This window comes from Gallinula chloropus (genome assembly GCF_964237585.1).
Source record: "Gallinula chloropus genome assembly, chromosome: 19".
Lineage (NCBI taxonomy): Eukaryota > Metazoa > Chordata > Aves > Gruiformes > Rallidae > Gallinula > Gallinula chloropus.
In genome coordinates this window covers 13,188,964-13,203,539 of record NC_140104.1, presented here as the reverse complement: position 1 = coordinate 13,203,539, position 14,576 = coordinate 13,188,964, and the positions used below count along the sequence as shown (strand labels likewise).

The following is a 14,576-nucleotide window of genomic DNA, read 5'->3' as shown; positions in this document are numbered from 1 at the left end:
ATGTCCAACAGCAGCTCCATCAGCCAGTTCCTCCTCGTGGTATTCACAAACACACGGGAGCTGCAGCTCCTGCACTTCTGGCTCTTCCTGGGCATCTACCTGGCTGCTCTCCTGGGCAACGGCCTCATCACCATTGCTGTAGCTTGTGACCACCGCCTCCACTCCCCCATGTACTTCTTCCTCCTCAACCTCTCTATCCTTGACCTGGCTTCCATCTCCACCACCGTTCCCAAATCCATGATCATGTCCCTGTGGGACACCAGGGCCATCTCCTACACAGGATGTGCTGCACAGGCCTTTCTCTTTGTCTTTTTCATTTCAGCTGAGTTTTATCTCCTCACTGTCATGGCCTATGACCGCTACGTTGCCATCTGTCACCCCCTGCACTACGGGACCCTCCTGGGCAGCAGAGCTTTTGTCCACATGGCAGCAGCTGCCTGGATCACTGGATTTCTGAATTCTGTGCTGCACACAGCCAATACATTTTCATTACCACTCTGCAAGGGCAATGCTGTGGACCAGTTTTTCTGTGAACTCCCACAGATCCTCAAGCTCTCCTGCTCACATTCCTATGCCAGGGAAGTTGGGCCTAATGTACTTAGTGCATGTTTATTCTTTGTGTGTTTTATTGTAATTGTGCTGTCCTATGTGCAGATCTTCAGGGTTGTGCTGAGGATCCCCTCGGAGCAGGGACGGCACAAAGCCTTTTCCACCTGCCTCCCTCACTTGGCCGTGGTCTCCCTTCTTGTCAGCACTGGCATGTTTGCCTACTTTAAGCCCCCCTCCATCTCCTCCCCATTCCTGGACCTGATAGTGACTGTTCTGTACTCAGTGGTGCCTCCAGCAGTGAACCCTCTCATCTACAGCATGAGGAACCAGGAGATCAAAGATGCACTGAAGAAGTTCAAGAAACTGTGGACTTGTTGCTTTGAGTTTCAGGGAGCTAAAAATTTCCCCATCTTCCAGTAGTCTGTCTCAGTGCCTCTTTAGGCAATTCTGTGTTGTGTTTATATGTGTCCTTTCCTCTCTCTCTTTCATGGATGGTCACTGTGGAAGGCCCAGCTCAGCAGGTACTGCTTGCACTTAGCACATCCAGTTTCAGTCTGTGGTTTATGGTTTCCTGGACTGAATCCTATTTAACTTTGGATTCTTGGTAATGAGAGAAATCTCTGTATCTGTGAGCAGGCAGCTCTCTGGGAAAGCAGGTGGGAGTTGGTACAAAAGACCTCTTGCATCTAGCTGTGCAGTTCAATGAAGTCTGATGTCAGGAAAAGTGATGCCCATCCCAGGTGGCCAGTGAGAGAGATGGTGGTGTTGGGGAGGTGATGAGAAAGGTTTCTAATATTGTGTTGGACTTGAAGGAGACTGCTTTTCCTACCTTGTTAGGTGAACATGTGGATCAATAAGTTTGCTATCACCTCTTCTCTGTAAAAGAAACATTTATAAATAGCCTTTTAAATAGCAAAAATCCTCTTCCATTAAATGTGCACTGAAATCTCCCTTGTTATATTAGGATTAGCTTAACAGTGCTGAAAGATTTCATTAGCTGCTCAAGAAGGCAAAGTCAGAAGCAAACACTGAAGTTTCTTGGAGTATTGATTTATCCCCCTGAGGGCTGTTACCAACAAAGTTTCCCCAAGGACTTGTGTTTTGGAAAACATTAGTTGGAACTTAGCACTAGCAATGTAAACATTAATAGCTGGAGTGAACAAAGCTGATAAGCCCTGGTACTTCCCCTGTAACAACTGTATTGCAACATGCCAAAAAGCTCATCAGCTGAAGCCAACCTAAGAGGGTGTGAAACAGGGTGTAGGATCACTGCATATTGTATCAGGAGATGACCATTTCAAAACAGCTCAGTAACAAAAGAGCAAAACCCAAAACCCAATAAAAAGCCAGAAGACCCCTGTCCTTACTATTACTATTGGTCTGAAGTGCCGTGTGAGGCTGAGGTGAGGGCAGCTTGGATTGTAAGGGTACAGTGCCTGAGGGATGTCTTTGTTCAAGGTCCCTCTTCAGAGGCAGGCAGAGGAAAGTTCAGGTGACTCTAATGCTGAGAAAAGCCTTGACATGTTTCATCAAGCCAAACACCAAGCCCTGACTCCCAGCCCTCGGGGAGGGAGAGCCTGTCCATCATGCATGGCTCAGGTTTTTCCTGGGGTGGTGTCTCACCTCCAGGAAATGACTGAGCACCACACACCACTCACTAACCCCCTCCCCTGGGAGGAGAAGCAGACATAGCCCCCTGGGTTGGGATAAGGACAGTGAAAGGGGAAGAACAACATAGCCCATGACAAAATACAGGCACAGTGATGACACAGAGCACTGCACCAACCCTATCCCTGACCCAATGCCAGATGGAACTCAGACTGTCCTGGAGCCATGCAGGCCTGCCTCTTTCCTCCCAGCCCCTTTTATGGGGCAGTGATGTCACCTGGTGTGGAAAACAGCCTGGGCCATCTCAACTCACCTGTGCTGGCTCCTTGGGCAAGTTAACTCTGTCCTAGGCAGAACCAGGACGTTATCCACCCCTTTTTTCAGACCATCTACATCATGCCTGGATCTTACACTTTCATTTGATTTGGCTGGTTCATATAATTTATACAATATTTCAGTGAGACCTGGACAGGCTGGAGAGCTGGCCAGTAAGAAACCAAATGAGGTTCAATAAAAGCAAGTGTAGAGTCTTGCACTTGGGAAGAAATAACTGTTTGAATCAGGACAGGCTGGGGGTTGCCTGCTGGAGTGGTGCTCTGTGGAGAAGGACCTGGGGATCCTGGTGGGTGACATGTTGGCCATGAGCCAGCAGTCTGCCTCGGTGGCTAAGAGAGCCAATGGGATCCTGGGGGCCATCAAAAAGAGAGTGGCCAGCAGGTCAAAGGAGGTCTCTGCCCTGGTCAGGCCCCACCTAGAGTGTTGTGTCCAGTTCTGGGCTCCTTGGGATAAAAAAGACAAGGATCTCCTGGAGAGAGTCCAGAGGAGGCTACGAAGCTGATGAAGGGCCTGGAGCATCTCCCCTGTGAGGAAAGGCTCAGTGAGCTGGGACTGTTTAGCCTGGAGAAAAGAAGACTAAGGGGGGACCTTATTAATGCTTATAAATATCTTAAGTATGGGATGCAGGGGGAATCAGCCAGCCCCTTTTCAGTGTCTGTGGAGACAGGACAAGGGGCAATGGCTGCAAGTTGGAGCACAGGGAGTTCCACACCAACATGGGGAAGAACTTTTCCCCAGTGAGGGTGAGGGAGCCCTGGGACAGGCTGCGCAGGGGACGTGGAGTCTCCATCTCTGGAGAGATTCAAGACCTGTCTGGACCCCAACCTGTGCAATATGAGCTGGGGAGCTGCTTTGGCAGGAAGGTTGTACCCGATGATCTCTTGAGGTCCCTTCCAACCCCTGTGATACTGTGATTCTGTGATTTACACCATATGCCATGGACTGATCCATTATACAGCAACAATTTAGCAGCTGTCCTCACCTAAATTTAAATCCCCTTGGGGTGCACACTGGACTTCTCCATCCTTTCACATTACCCACCAAATGCACCTGGGTCTCTGAGCAAAAGCAATCCCATGGATAGGTTTGCCTTTGCCTGAAGTAGGGATAAGCCAGACTCTCTTCCCCAAGAGGTTTTTCATGTGCACTACAGGGACTTTATCCCCTTCTACAGTACATGGGAGTTTTGATTGGGCAGGAACAGTTTGATTGGAGGAAGGAAGACCTTGGAAGGAAGACCTTCTGGAGTTAACTAACCAGGTGGACATGGCTAAACGCATATCCCAGTTTTTTAGGGTTCCACCATCCATGGTTCTAATTGCAGTTCTTAGTGTCCATTGTACCTCTCCGTTTTCCCGGAGGCTGGTGCATGGGAATATGATATATCCTTTCGCTGCCATGGTCTTTGGCCCAGGTGAGATTATTCCAGAAATGAGTCTCATTGTCTGACTCAATTCCCTCTGCAGTGCCATGTTGCCAGAGGACTGGCTTCTCAAGACCCAGGATAGTGTTCTGGGCAATGGCATGGGGCACAGGATATGTTTTTAGCCGGCCAGTGGTTGTACTCAGCCGCCAAAGGAATTGAGAAAAAAGCATTTGCAATGTCGATCCTGCCATACCAATTGGCTGTATTTGACTGCAGTTCATTCTGGAGTTCTAACAAGTCCAGCACCAGGGCACTCACAGGTCACAGCTTGCTTTCACTTGGAAGGGAATCCAGTACACCTGGAATCAAGTGCCTCAGGGGTGGAACACAGCCCCACCATCTGCCATGGGCTGAGCCAGCAGAACAGGGAGATCTGTAAGCTAGCCTCCACCAAAGCTGGAGCCCACCTGGCCTTGGAGGCCAGAAGGAGCCAGGTCCTCTCTGCTTGGGGCTGGGCACAGCTTTCCCCTGGGGACCTCACTGAGGAGCACTCCTCACCTATGACCTGGTGGCACAGGGACAAGGGCTGCTGGGGCAGGGCTGAAATAGCTCATCTGGGATAGTGTTAGATCAAAGATCTAAAGGTCCCTGGTTCAACTTTACCAACCCAATGAGATGATAACACTGAGCACTGCACTGACATGAGGACCAACCCAATGTTCTGGCTGCACTTGAACTGTCCCAGAGCAGCACAGGAGAGCCCCTTCCTGACAAGCCCCTTAATGGGGGAGTGATGTCAGGTGTGTGGAAAACAGCCCAGACTAACTCAGATCACCTGTGCTGGCTGCCTGGGGAGGTTACCTCTGACTTGGACAGAACCCAGCCCTGCTTTCTCCTTCACCTCTTACCAGACCACTGTCCCTGGTCTATGGGTGTAGATCTGCAGCTTTGAGCCTTCCTCCAGCACCATGAGTCCTCAACATCTCCTTGGCAGGATTCTCCATTCAGTGCTCCTCTGGGCTGGTGTCCAGCTCTCGCTCCTTCCCTGCTCCACAGGGATCTAGATCTTTCCACTGCAGGGTCTCTGCAAAGACTCCATCTCTCCCCTCTGTCATTCTCCATGGTGCACAGACTGCTTTTCTCCTCACACACCCCCTTCATCTGGCTCTCAGACCAGAGGACACTGTCATCCCAGTCAGAGGCATTCCCTGAAGCTGAGGCCTGAGTGGCAGCACCTTTCCTCCAGAGCTCTGTTGCAGCCAGACCTCTGATGTGCCTGGGACAACTGAGAAAGCTGTGCTGAGGATCACCCACGATAGTGTGTGGATATCAGCACTGCTTCATCTCTCCTGCTGGTGGGTATGAAGGGGATATAGCTCAGCAACAGAGCACCCACTTCTCACATGAGAGGTCCTGGGTTTGGTCCCTGGCATCTCCAAGTGTGCTTTATCCCTGAGTCCCCAGCCCCAGGCAGGTACAAGCTGAAACTGGAGCACTTGTCCTCTTCAGGCACTGTGGGCCTGCCCTGACCATCCAGGGCCTGTGTGTGGGGTGAGGAGGGCTATGTGCACTGCCCCTGCTGAACCACATCCCAGAGGTGCAGGACATGAGCTCTGGTGAAGATGACATACCAGGTAGGAAATACCCCTCAGTGGCAGCAGGTAGGGCTGTCTGAGCTGGATGAGCCTGGAAGGCCTGGGGACTTCCATCTGGTGGGGTGGCATTTCTTATCCAGGCCCTGTCTCCAGGTCTTTTTCCCTCTCCCATCACCGCTGGCTTGAGCAGAGGAATCAAGAGCTGCTGAGTTCAGGCACAGCCATGCTGAGGTGGGACTGATGGGGCCAGTACCCACCTCTTTTTCCTGAAGGTTTAACGTCTGTGTCCCACCCCTGCCAGTGGTACCAGGGAGACACAGGCCTGTCCAAAGCTGTGCACAGGCAACAAGGGCCATGAGATGGTGCCTCAACTATTCCCTCACCAAAATCACCTGGAACCAGATGGGCCACGAGACACAGTCTTTCACTGCAGGGTGCCAAACCCCCAGGAACAATTGGCCTGAGTGTGTGTGATGAGGCAGCACAGCTGACCAGAAAGAGCTCATTTCATGGCATTTTGGGGCCTCTCCTGGTTTCGGCTAGGATAGAATTAATGTTCTTCTTAGCAGCCAGTGGAATGCTGTGTTTGGGTGTTAGGATGAGATCAGTGCTGATAGCACACTGATGTTTTCAGTTGTTGCCAAGCAGTTGTTCATACTGCCCTGATACTGAGAAGGGAGAAGGTGGGGGGCAGCTTGAAGCTGGGAGGTGACACAGCAAGGACAGGTGCCCCAAACTGGCCAAAGAGGTATTCCTTGCCAATTACAACATGCTCAGCATAAAGGGGACATTACAGGGAGTGGACACCCACTTAGTATAGGAGTGTTTTGACAGGAAGTTTTTCCTTTTCCATCAGAAGAGGGGTGGCAGCAGGGATAGGGAGGTGATTATCCCTCTCTGCTCTGCCCTCATGAGGCCCCTTCTGGAGTCCTGTGTCCAGATCTGGGGCCCCAACACAAGAAAGATATAGAACTGTTGGAGAGGCTTCAGAGGAGCCACAAAGATGATTAGAGTGCTGGAGCAGCTCCCCTATGGAAAGAAGCTGGGGGAGCTGGGCTAGTTCAGCCTGGAGAAGAGAAGGCTGTGGGGGGACCTCATTGCAGCCTTCCAGTCCCTGAAGGGAGCAGAGAAACAGGAGGGGAATCAACTTTTTAGAAGGGTAGACACTGGCAGGACGAGGAGGAATGGATTAAAGCTAAAGGAAGGAAGGTTTAGATTAGATATTAGGGGGAAGTTTTTTACAGAGAGAGTGGTGAGGGGCTGGAACAGGCTGCCCAGAGAGGTAGTGGATTCCCCATCCCTGGGGGTGTTCAGGGTCAGGTTGGATGGGGCCCTGGGCAACCTTGTGTAGATCCAGGCCCGAAGGCTGGTGTCCCTGCCTGTGGCAGGGGGATTGGAACTCTATGATCCTTGGGGTCCCTTCCAACCCATGCCATTCTATGATTCTATGATTCTGATTCTTTCCATGGGTCAAAACACAAACTCCCATTTAGGGCTGTAGAATTGACATTAAAGTCTCCTAATTTTAAGGCACTTGTATCATTTTGCATTATAATTATGGCTTTTCCCAATTTTTGCAGCTCTAACTTGGGATTGGCCCCATTCTTTAATTTCTTATTTGTACAACTACATGATGTTGGGATACTTGACATCACTGCAGCTGCCCCCCAGCATAAGATTTTTCAAGTGGGGAGTTGTCCCAGTCTCCAGGATTTAAAGGGTGTACAGTTTAAGCCTTTGGCCCTTGTCCCTAATGCACCTTTCTTAGTTTGTTTCAACTGCTTTCCTAGAGATACGTAATTCTGCAAGTAAGGATCTCCTTACTGATTCAGGTCTTCTCCTCTGTATTCAGTGTGGTATGGTCTTTCACATCACTGAATCACAGAGACATCCCCTTCCCTCACCCCCCAGGTGTCCATTGGGATGCTGGGATAGGCAGGGAGGGGCCGTCCCTGGCTGGGACAGGCAGAGTGGGTGAGGAGGAAGCTCCTCTCCCAAGCCAGGACCTGGATTCTCTCCCCACAGAAGCCACGGCTCCAGTGCTGCAGGTACCATGGGGCTGCTGGTGGTCAGCCCTATTGGAGGGTGAAGGGGGCAGAGGAAAAAGCTCAGCAGATGTGCCCCCATGAGCGATCTTCACCCACCTGAGATGCTAAACGTTGCCAGCTTCCCCATGCCAGGCTGTACCCGGTCTCTTTGTACAGGGCCTCAGGGATAGGCTCCCAGGCTTGCTCAGAGGATGCAGACAGAGGCAGCACTGGCTCAGAAATGGGAGGGACACAAAAGAAGAGGTGGTCCAGGAGAGATTTCCCTGCAGAGCAGAGATTTCCATGCAGCCTGTGGAGCATGGCAAAGCAGGTTATCCCCTGCACCCCATGGAAGACGATGGAGTGCAGCGGTCCCACCTGCATCCCATGGAGGATCCCATGCTGGAGCAGAGGAAGAGTGAGAGGAATGTCCCCCCAAGAAGGAGGACAGCTCATGATGAACTGCCCAAAACCCACATTCTCCATCTTCCCCTGTGCCACCTGGAAGGTGGAGGAAGGGAGAGAAATCATGAATAAAGTTCAGCCTGAGAAGAAGGGAGGGGTGGGGGGAAGTTTTTAAGATTGGGTTTTATTTCTCATTATCCTACTCTGTTTTCATTGTGTGTGTGGTTTATGAAATAGATTTTTCTTTTTATTCTGGGTTGAGTTTGTTTTGCCCACGATGCTGAATGCTGAATGAGTTTTCCTGTCCTTATCTTGGTTCTTTTTCCTGTCCTTATCTTGGTTCTTAAGTGTCTCAATATCTATTTTCTCTCCTGTCCAGTTGAAAAGGGGAGGGATAGAACGACTGCCTGGTGGGAGCTGGTCTGTGAGTTTTCAACTCTGTCCATCCTTGTCTCTGGCAGATTATTCTTGGGTTCAATCCAGCTGGGTAAATTGGTCACCTTAGAGTGAGGCCAGTCCCTACCAACCACAAATATCTCCAGGGAGCTCTAGCACACAGCTAAGCAGAGCAAGTTCATTCCTTAGAGGAGGACAGATGGATCTAAGGATTTATTTATGAACATAAGTGTTGTGGTTTTGCGTAGCAGGGTTCTGGTGGAGGAGGGTGCTGTGCAGGGGTGGTTTCTGCAGAAAGCATATAGAAGCTTTCCCTAGGCCCAAAGAGTAAATACCAGCTGGACTCAAGGTTGGAGTCATCACTGACCAAGGCCAAGCAAATCAGGAGATGATCATAGCACCTCTGTGAACCACACTGAGGAGATAAAACCCAAATGCAAGCAGACACCTTTTGCCACCAGAGAAGGGAGTGAGAAGATCTAAGAGACTCTGCAGACACCATGATCAGAGAAGAAGGGGGGGAGGAGGGGATGTGGTCCAGCCATCGGAGAGAAAGATTCCGCTGTGGTCCATGGAGAAGACCATGGTGAGGCCGGTTGTCCCCCGGCAGCCTGTACAGGAGCAGAGACCCCACCTGCAGCCCGTACAGAGGCCCCATGCTGGAGTGGGTGGAAACATATGGAAGATGCTGTGACCCGCATTGGACAAAGCCCTTGCCAGCAGATCTGCTGGCTCTGCAGCCCATGGAGAGACAGGGAGAGACAGAGACTGACCCACGCTGGAGCAGATTTACTGGAGGGGCTTGTGACTCTATGGAGGACCAGGCTGGTGCAGTCTGAGCCTGAGAGACTGAGACATTCTGTGATTTATGACTGTACCCATAGCAGTGACGCATGCTGGGGCAGCAGGGGAATAGCTGAAGCCCCATGGAAAAGGACTCACCTTGGAGAACTTCATGGAGGACTGTCTGCTGTGAGTGGAACCCCATGGTGCAGCAGAGGAAGGGTGGGAGCAGTGCCCACCCCCCAACTCACCCTCCACATCCCCCAGCTAATTAGGAAAAAACTTGCAAGGAAGTGACTGAAAGAGTTTCCCAATGGCCTTCTTGAGCTCGTGGTTTCTCATGCTGTAGATGAAGGGGTTAATGACTGGAGGCACCAATGAGTATAAAACTGCCAACACCAGGTCCAAGGATGATGAGGAGATGGAGGGAGACTTTAGGTGATCAACTGTGATGGTACTGATAAACAGGGAGACAACAACCAGGTGAGGGAGGCAGGTGGAAAAGGCTTTGTGCCGTCCCTGCTGCGAGGGGATCCTCAGCACAGCCCTGAAGATCTGCACATAGGACACCACAATGAACACAAAACACATAAAGGCTAAACAGGCACTGAGCATAATAAGCCCAGCTTCCCTGATGGTGTCTGAGCAGGAGAGCTTGAGAAGCTGGGGGATTTCACAGAAGAACTGGTCACAGAATCACAGAATCACAGAATCACAGAATCTTAGGGGTTGGAAGGGACCTCAAGAGATCATCGGGTCCAACCCCCCTGCCAAAGCAGGCTCCCTATCTCATATTACACAGATAGGCATCCAGACGAGACTTGAATATCTCCAGAGAAGGAGACTCAACCACCTCCCTGGGCAGCCTATTCCACTGCTCCGTCACCCTCACTGTGAAAAAGTTCTTCCGCATGTTGGTGCGGAACTTCCTATGCTCCAGCTTACAGCCATTGCCCCTAGTCCTGTCCCCACAGACCACTGAAAAGGGGCTGGCCAAATCCCCCTGCGTCCCAAGTCTAAGATATTTATAAACACTAATTAGGTCTCCCCTAAGCCTTCTTTTCTCCAGGCTGAACAGACCCAGCTTACTCAGCCTTTCCTCATATGGGAGATGTTCCAGGCCCTTAATCATCTTCGTGGCCCTTCTCTGGACTCTCTCCAGGAGATCCCTGTCTTTTTTATACCATGGAGCCCAGAACTGGACACAGTACTCCAGGTGGGGCCTGACCAACTGCATTGCCCTTGCAGAGTGGTAATGAAAATGTACTGACTGTGTGCTGCACAGCACAGAGAAGCCCACTGGCCCAGGCAGCTGCTGCCATGTGGACACAAGCTCTGCTGCCCAGGAGGGTCCCATAGTGCAGGGGGTGGCAGATGGCAACGTAGCGGTCATAGGCCATGATGGTGAGGAGAGAATACTCTGCTAATACCATGAAGATAAGAGAAAAGAGCTGTGCAGCACATCCTGTGTAGGAGATGGCCCTGGTGTCCCACAAGGAATTGATCACTGATTTGGGAACTAACATAGAGATTGATCCCAGATCAAGGAAGGAGAGGTTGAGGAGGAGGAAGTACATGGGGGTGTGGAGGTGGTGGTCACAGGCTATGGTGATGATGATGATGAGGCCGTTGCCCAGGAGAGCAGCCAGGTAGATGCCCAGGAAGAGCCAGAAGTGCAGGAGCTGCAGCTCCCGTTTTCCTGCAAAAGCCAGGAGGAGGAACTGGCTGATTGAGCTGCTGTTGGACATTTGCTTCCTTTGTGAACAGGTACCTGTCCAAGGAGGAGAAGGCAGTGACAAGATAGGGGAGACTTCCATGAGGAACAGCCCTTGCCATTTCCCACAGAACCCCCCCTCCCTGAGCTTAAAGAGAAACAAAGCAGCTCATTCCCCAACCCCATCAGCCTTCTGCATATCCCATAAGACCCCCAAACTGCCTCTCTCATTTCAGGAAGACCTTTCTGAGGTCCCATTTGTGAGCTCTGGCTGGAGCTGGCTGAGGCATGCCCAGGGAGCAGGGGGCTCTGCTGTGGGCTCTGGAGGAGCTAGCCTTGCCCCACAGCCATAGGTCCATAGGAACACAGGCTGATCGAGGATTAAATCCACTTGTGATATCAAAGAGCTCTTCAGCATTGTTGTGACTCCCATTTTACCCAACGGCAGATCAGAGCTGGTAGGATTTTGTTTATTCTACTCTAGCTGAGGAGTGTTTTCAGGCAGAAAGCCCTGGCATTAGTGCTGCATTTCAAGTGGAGCCTCATGTGTTCTGAGAAGCAAAGGGACTGTCCCTTAGCGATGAGTAAGGAGAGTGGGTCATACCATCAGCCCTGGTCCCAGCAGACCTGTGCTGGCAGCAATTTTAGCTGGAGAATGATCACACCCAGATGTTCCCCCCAAAAGGAACTGGACAGTGTTGTGAGCAGAGGAATCCATTTCCCAAGTGCACATCTCCAACCCTCAGACCCTTTCCTGCTGTACCTGAGGGGGATCTCAGCCCTCCCCTCCCAGCCAGGAATACAGAGGGCTCTCTGCAGCTCTCTGCACACAGCCTCCAGTCCTGTTTAATATCTTCCAGTCCTGTTTAATATCTTCATTGACAACGTTGATGAGGGAATAGCATCCACCCTCAGCAAGTACCCGATGGTACAAAGCTGGAAGGAGTGGCTGACATGCAGGAACACTGCGCTGCCATCCAGCGAGACCTGGACAGGCTGGAGAGCTGGGTAAGGAGAAACCAGATGAGATTCAACAAAATCAAGTGCAGAGCCTGGCACCTGGGGAGAAACAACCGTCAGTATCAGTACAGGCTGGGGGATGACCTGCTGCAGAAGAGCTCTGTGGAGAAGGACCTGGGGGTCCTGGTTGATGACAGGTTGGCCATGAGCCAGCAGTGTGCCCTGGGGGCTGAGAGAGACAATGGGATCCTGGGATGCATCAGGAAGAGTGTGGCCAGCAGGTCAAAGAAGGTGATCCTCCCCCTCTACTCTGCCCTGTTCAGGCCCCACCTGGAGTGTTGTGTCCGGTTCTGGGCTCCCTGGGATAAAAAAGACGGGGATCTCCTGGAGAGAGTCCAGAGCAGGGCTACAAAGATGCTGAAGTACCTGGAGCATCTCGCCTGTGAGGAGAGGCTGAATAAGATGGGGCTGTTCAGCCTGGAGAAAAGAAGACTGAGGGGGGACCTAATTAATGTTTATAAATATCTTAAGTATGCGATACAGGGGGAATCAGCCAGCCCCTTTCCAGTGCTCTGTGGGGATAGGACAAGGGGCAATGGCTGCAAGTTGGAGCACAGGAAGTTCCACACCAACATGAGGAAGAACTTTTACACCGTGAGGGTGCCAGAGCCCTGGGACAGGCTGCCCAGGGTGGTGTGGAGTCTCCTTCTCTGGAGATATTCAAGACTCATCTGGACGCCTATCTGAGTGATATGTCCTAGGGAGCTGCTTTGGCAGGGGGGTTGGACCCAATGATCTCTCCAGGTCCCTTCCAACCCCTGTGATTCTGTGATTCTGTGATTCCCAGCAGCATTTCCATGACCTGAGCACCGCTGAGGTGTCTTACCTATGGGTCTCCTGGATAACCTGGGGTTTCCATGGGACAGCTTTGCCTTTCTGAAGGGAGCTTGCAGTCCAGCAAGACCTCCCAGGGAAAGAGTGAAATGCCCTAAAGAGGAGGTGTGCAAAAGGAGACTTGGATTCCTCCCAGCCCTGCAAAACACCTTGCCCAGAGTTTCCAGTCTCAGTGGAAACAAATGCAGCATGGACAGGGGGAAAAACAGAGACAGAAGCCCCTGTGCTCCTGCCAACAGAGGCAGGGTAGACAGATCAGCATTTTCTCCTCACCAGGGGCCCTTCTGAGACGCAGTGACAGCCTGCAATAGTCCCATGGTGAGCCAGACCTGGGATCTCTTGGGGTAATACTAATGGTGTCTCAGAGCATGGCCCACATTCCCATCCAGCCCAACCTTTAATGCCAAAGCTAGATGGAGGGGGGTGTGAGGTGGACTAGATGATCTTTTGAGGTCCCTTCCAACAACTAATATTCTGTGCTTCTGTGACTCAGGAATGCACAAACTGAAGAAGGAAAGCCTTCAAAGACTCTCTCAAGAGCTGTCCTGGGGGTGATGAGGAGCTATGAGAAGCCCTGACCCAGGCAGGACCCTCTCACCAAGGGCTCTCATCAAGGGCCCTGCCTGTCTAGAGGTGACTCCTTACACCCTGAGCTTCTCCCTGCGGTGCAGCTTCTCCCTGGGAGTAGGAGCTGCCCCACAAGGCTGAGTGCTCACCCTGGCTGCAGCTCAATCCCTTCCCTGACTCACAGCCCCTGGGGTGCAAAGATCCTGCTCTGCAGGACAGCCCTGGGCACCCCTTGCTGCACCACCAGCTTCACACCCCTGATGCATCCCTGGGAAAAGGCAGCTGGGATTCCCTGTCACCTCAAAGGTGCAGCAGGAAATGCCTGATGTGGAGCACATCCTTCACTCTGTACTTGGGAATCTGTGAGAGTCCTCCTCAAAGTTCTTACAGACTGTGGGATGAACCAGGCCGAGGAGACCCCTGCAGAATCCTCATTACTATTGCCCTGCAGCTCAGAGACTTACCATAGAGAGGGCTGTGAAGGTTTCTCCTCCAGTGAACTCTCAGCTGCCCAGACTGCCTCTAAGCTCCATCTGCCTTGCTCTTCTCTCTTTGGTGCTTACAAATAGTGGTGTCAGCTCTTCTGTGTTTTGAAGAAGAGGGGCTCCTGGGCAGAGCTGTCTCTGCAGCGCTGCCTGCTTGCCAGGAGCAACCTCCATCCCAGAAACAATCTCCATCCAGGAGCCCAGCTCAGCAGCAGAGGAGCAGCCCAAGGCAGCACTTTCTCTGCCTGCTCTGGGCTTCCCCTACAGTGTGCACAAGTCCATGTGGCCTGATGAGGTGCATCCATGTGTCCTGAAGGAAGTGGGGCATGAATTGGCCAAGGTCTCTCCATCATTATTGAGAGACCCTGGCACTCTGATAAAGTCCCCACTGACTGGAAAAAGGAAAAAATAACCCCTATTTTAAAGAGAGGAAGAAGGACTCAAGGAACTAAAGGCTGGTCAGTCTCACCTTTGTGCCTGGCAAGATCATGGAGCAGATCACAAAATCACAGGACTGTAGGGATAGGAAGGGATCTCATGACATCATCGCGTTCAACCCCCCTGCCAAAGCAGCTCCCTGGGACAGGTCACACAGGTCAGCAGCCAGAGAGGTCTTGAATATCTCCAGAGATGAGACTCCACAACCTCCCTGGGCAGCCTATCCCAGGGCTCTGTCACCCTCACTGCTCCTCTCCAACAGGTCATCCCCCAGCCTGTACTGATTCCAGCAGTTCTTCCTTCCCAGGTGATGATGTCAGGCACTGTTAGGAACGATCCTTTGGTAGGGACAGACATGAGTCCCAAGGTTACTGTGGCTGCTAGTGGCTTCATGGGGAGGTTTCAGGCCAGGAACCTCATTCAGCACTCAAACCTGTTGTTTTGGAGCTGTAC

At 51.7% G+C, this 14,576-nt stretch overlaps 1 protein-coding gene across 1 annotated transcript; it reads left to right on the top strand.

Annotated features, from left to right (window-relative positions):
- LOC311199225 (olfactory receptor 14A16-like) lies at positions 1-969 on the top strand (the record flags this gene model as incomplete). Its single annotated transcript, XM_084273290.1, has 1 exon — positions 1-969. One exon carries the CDS (start codon positions 1-3, stop codon positions 967-969), a length of 969 nt encoding a protein of 322 aa, XP_084129416.1.
- Positions 970-14,576: the final 13,607 nt, after the last annotated feature.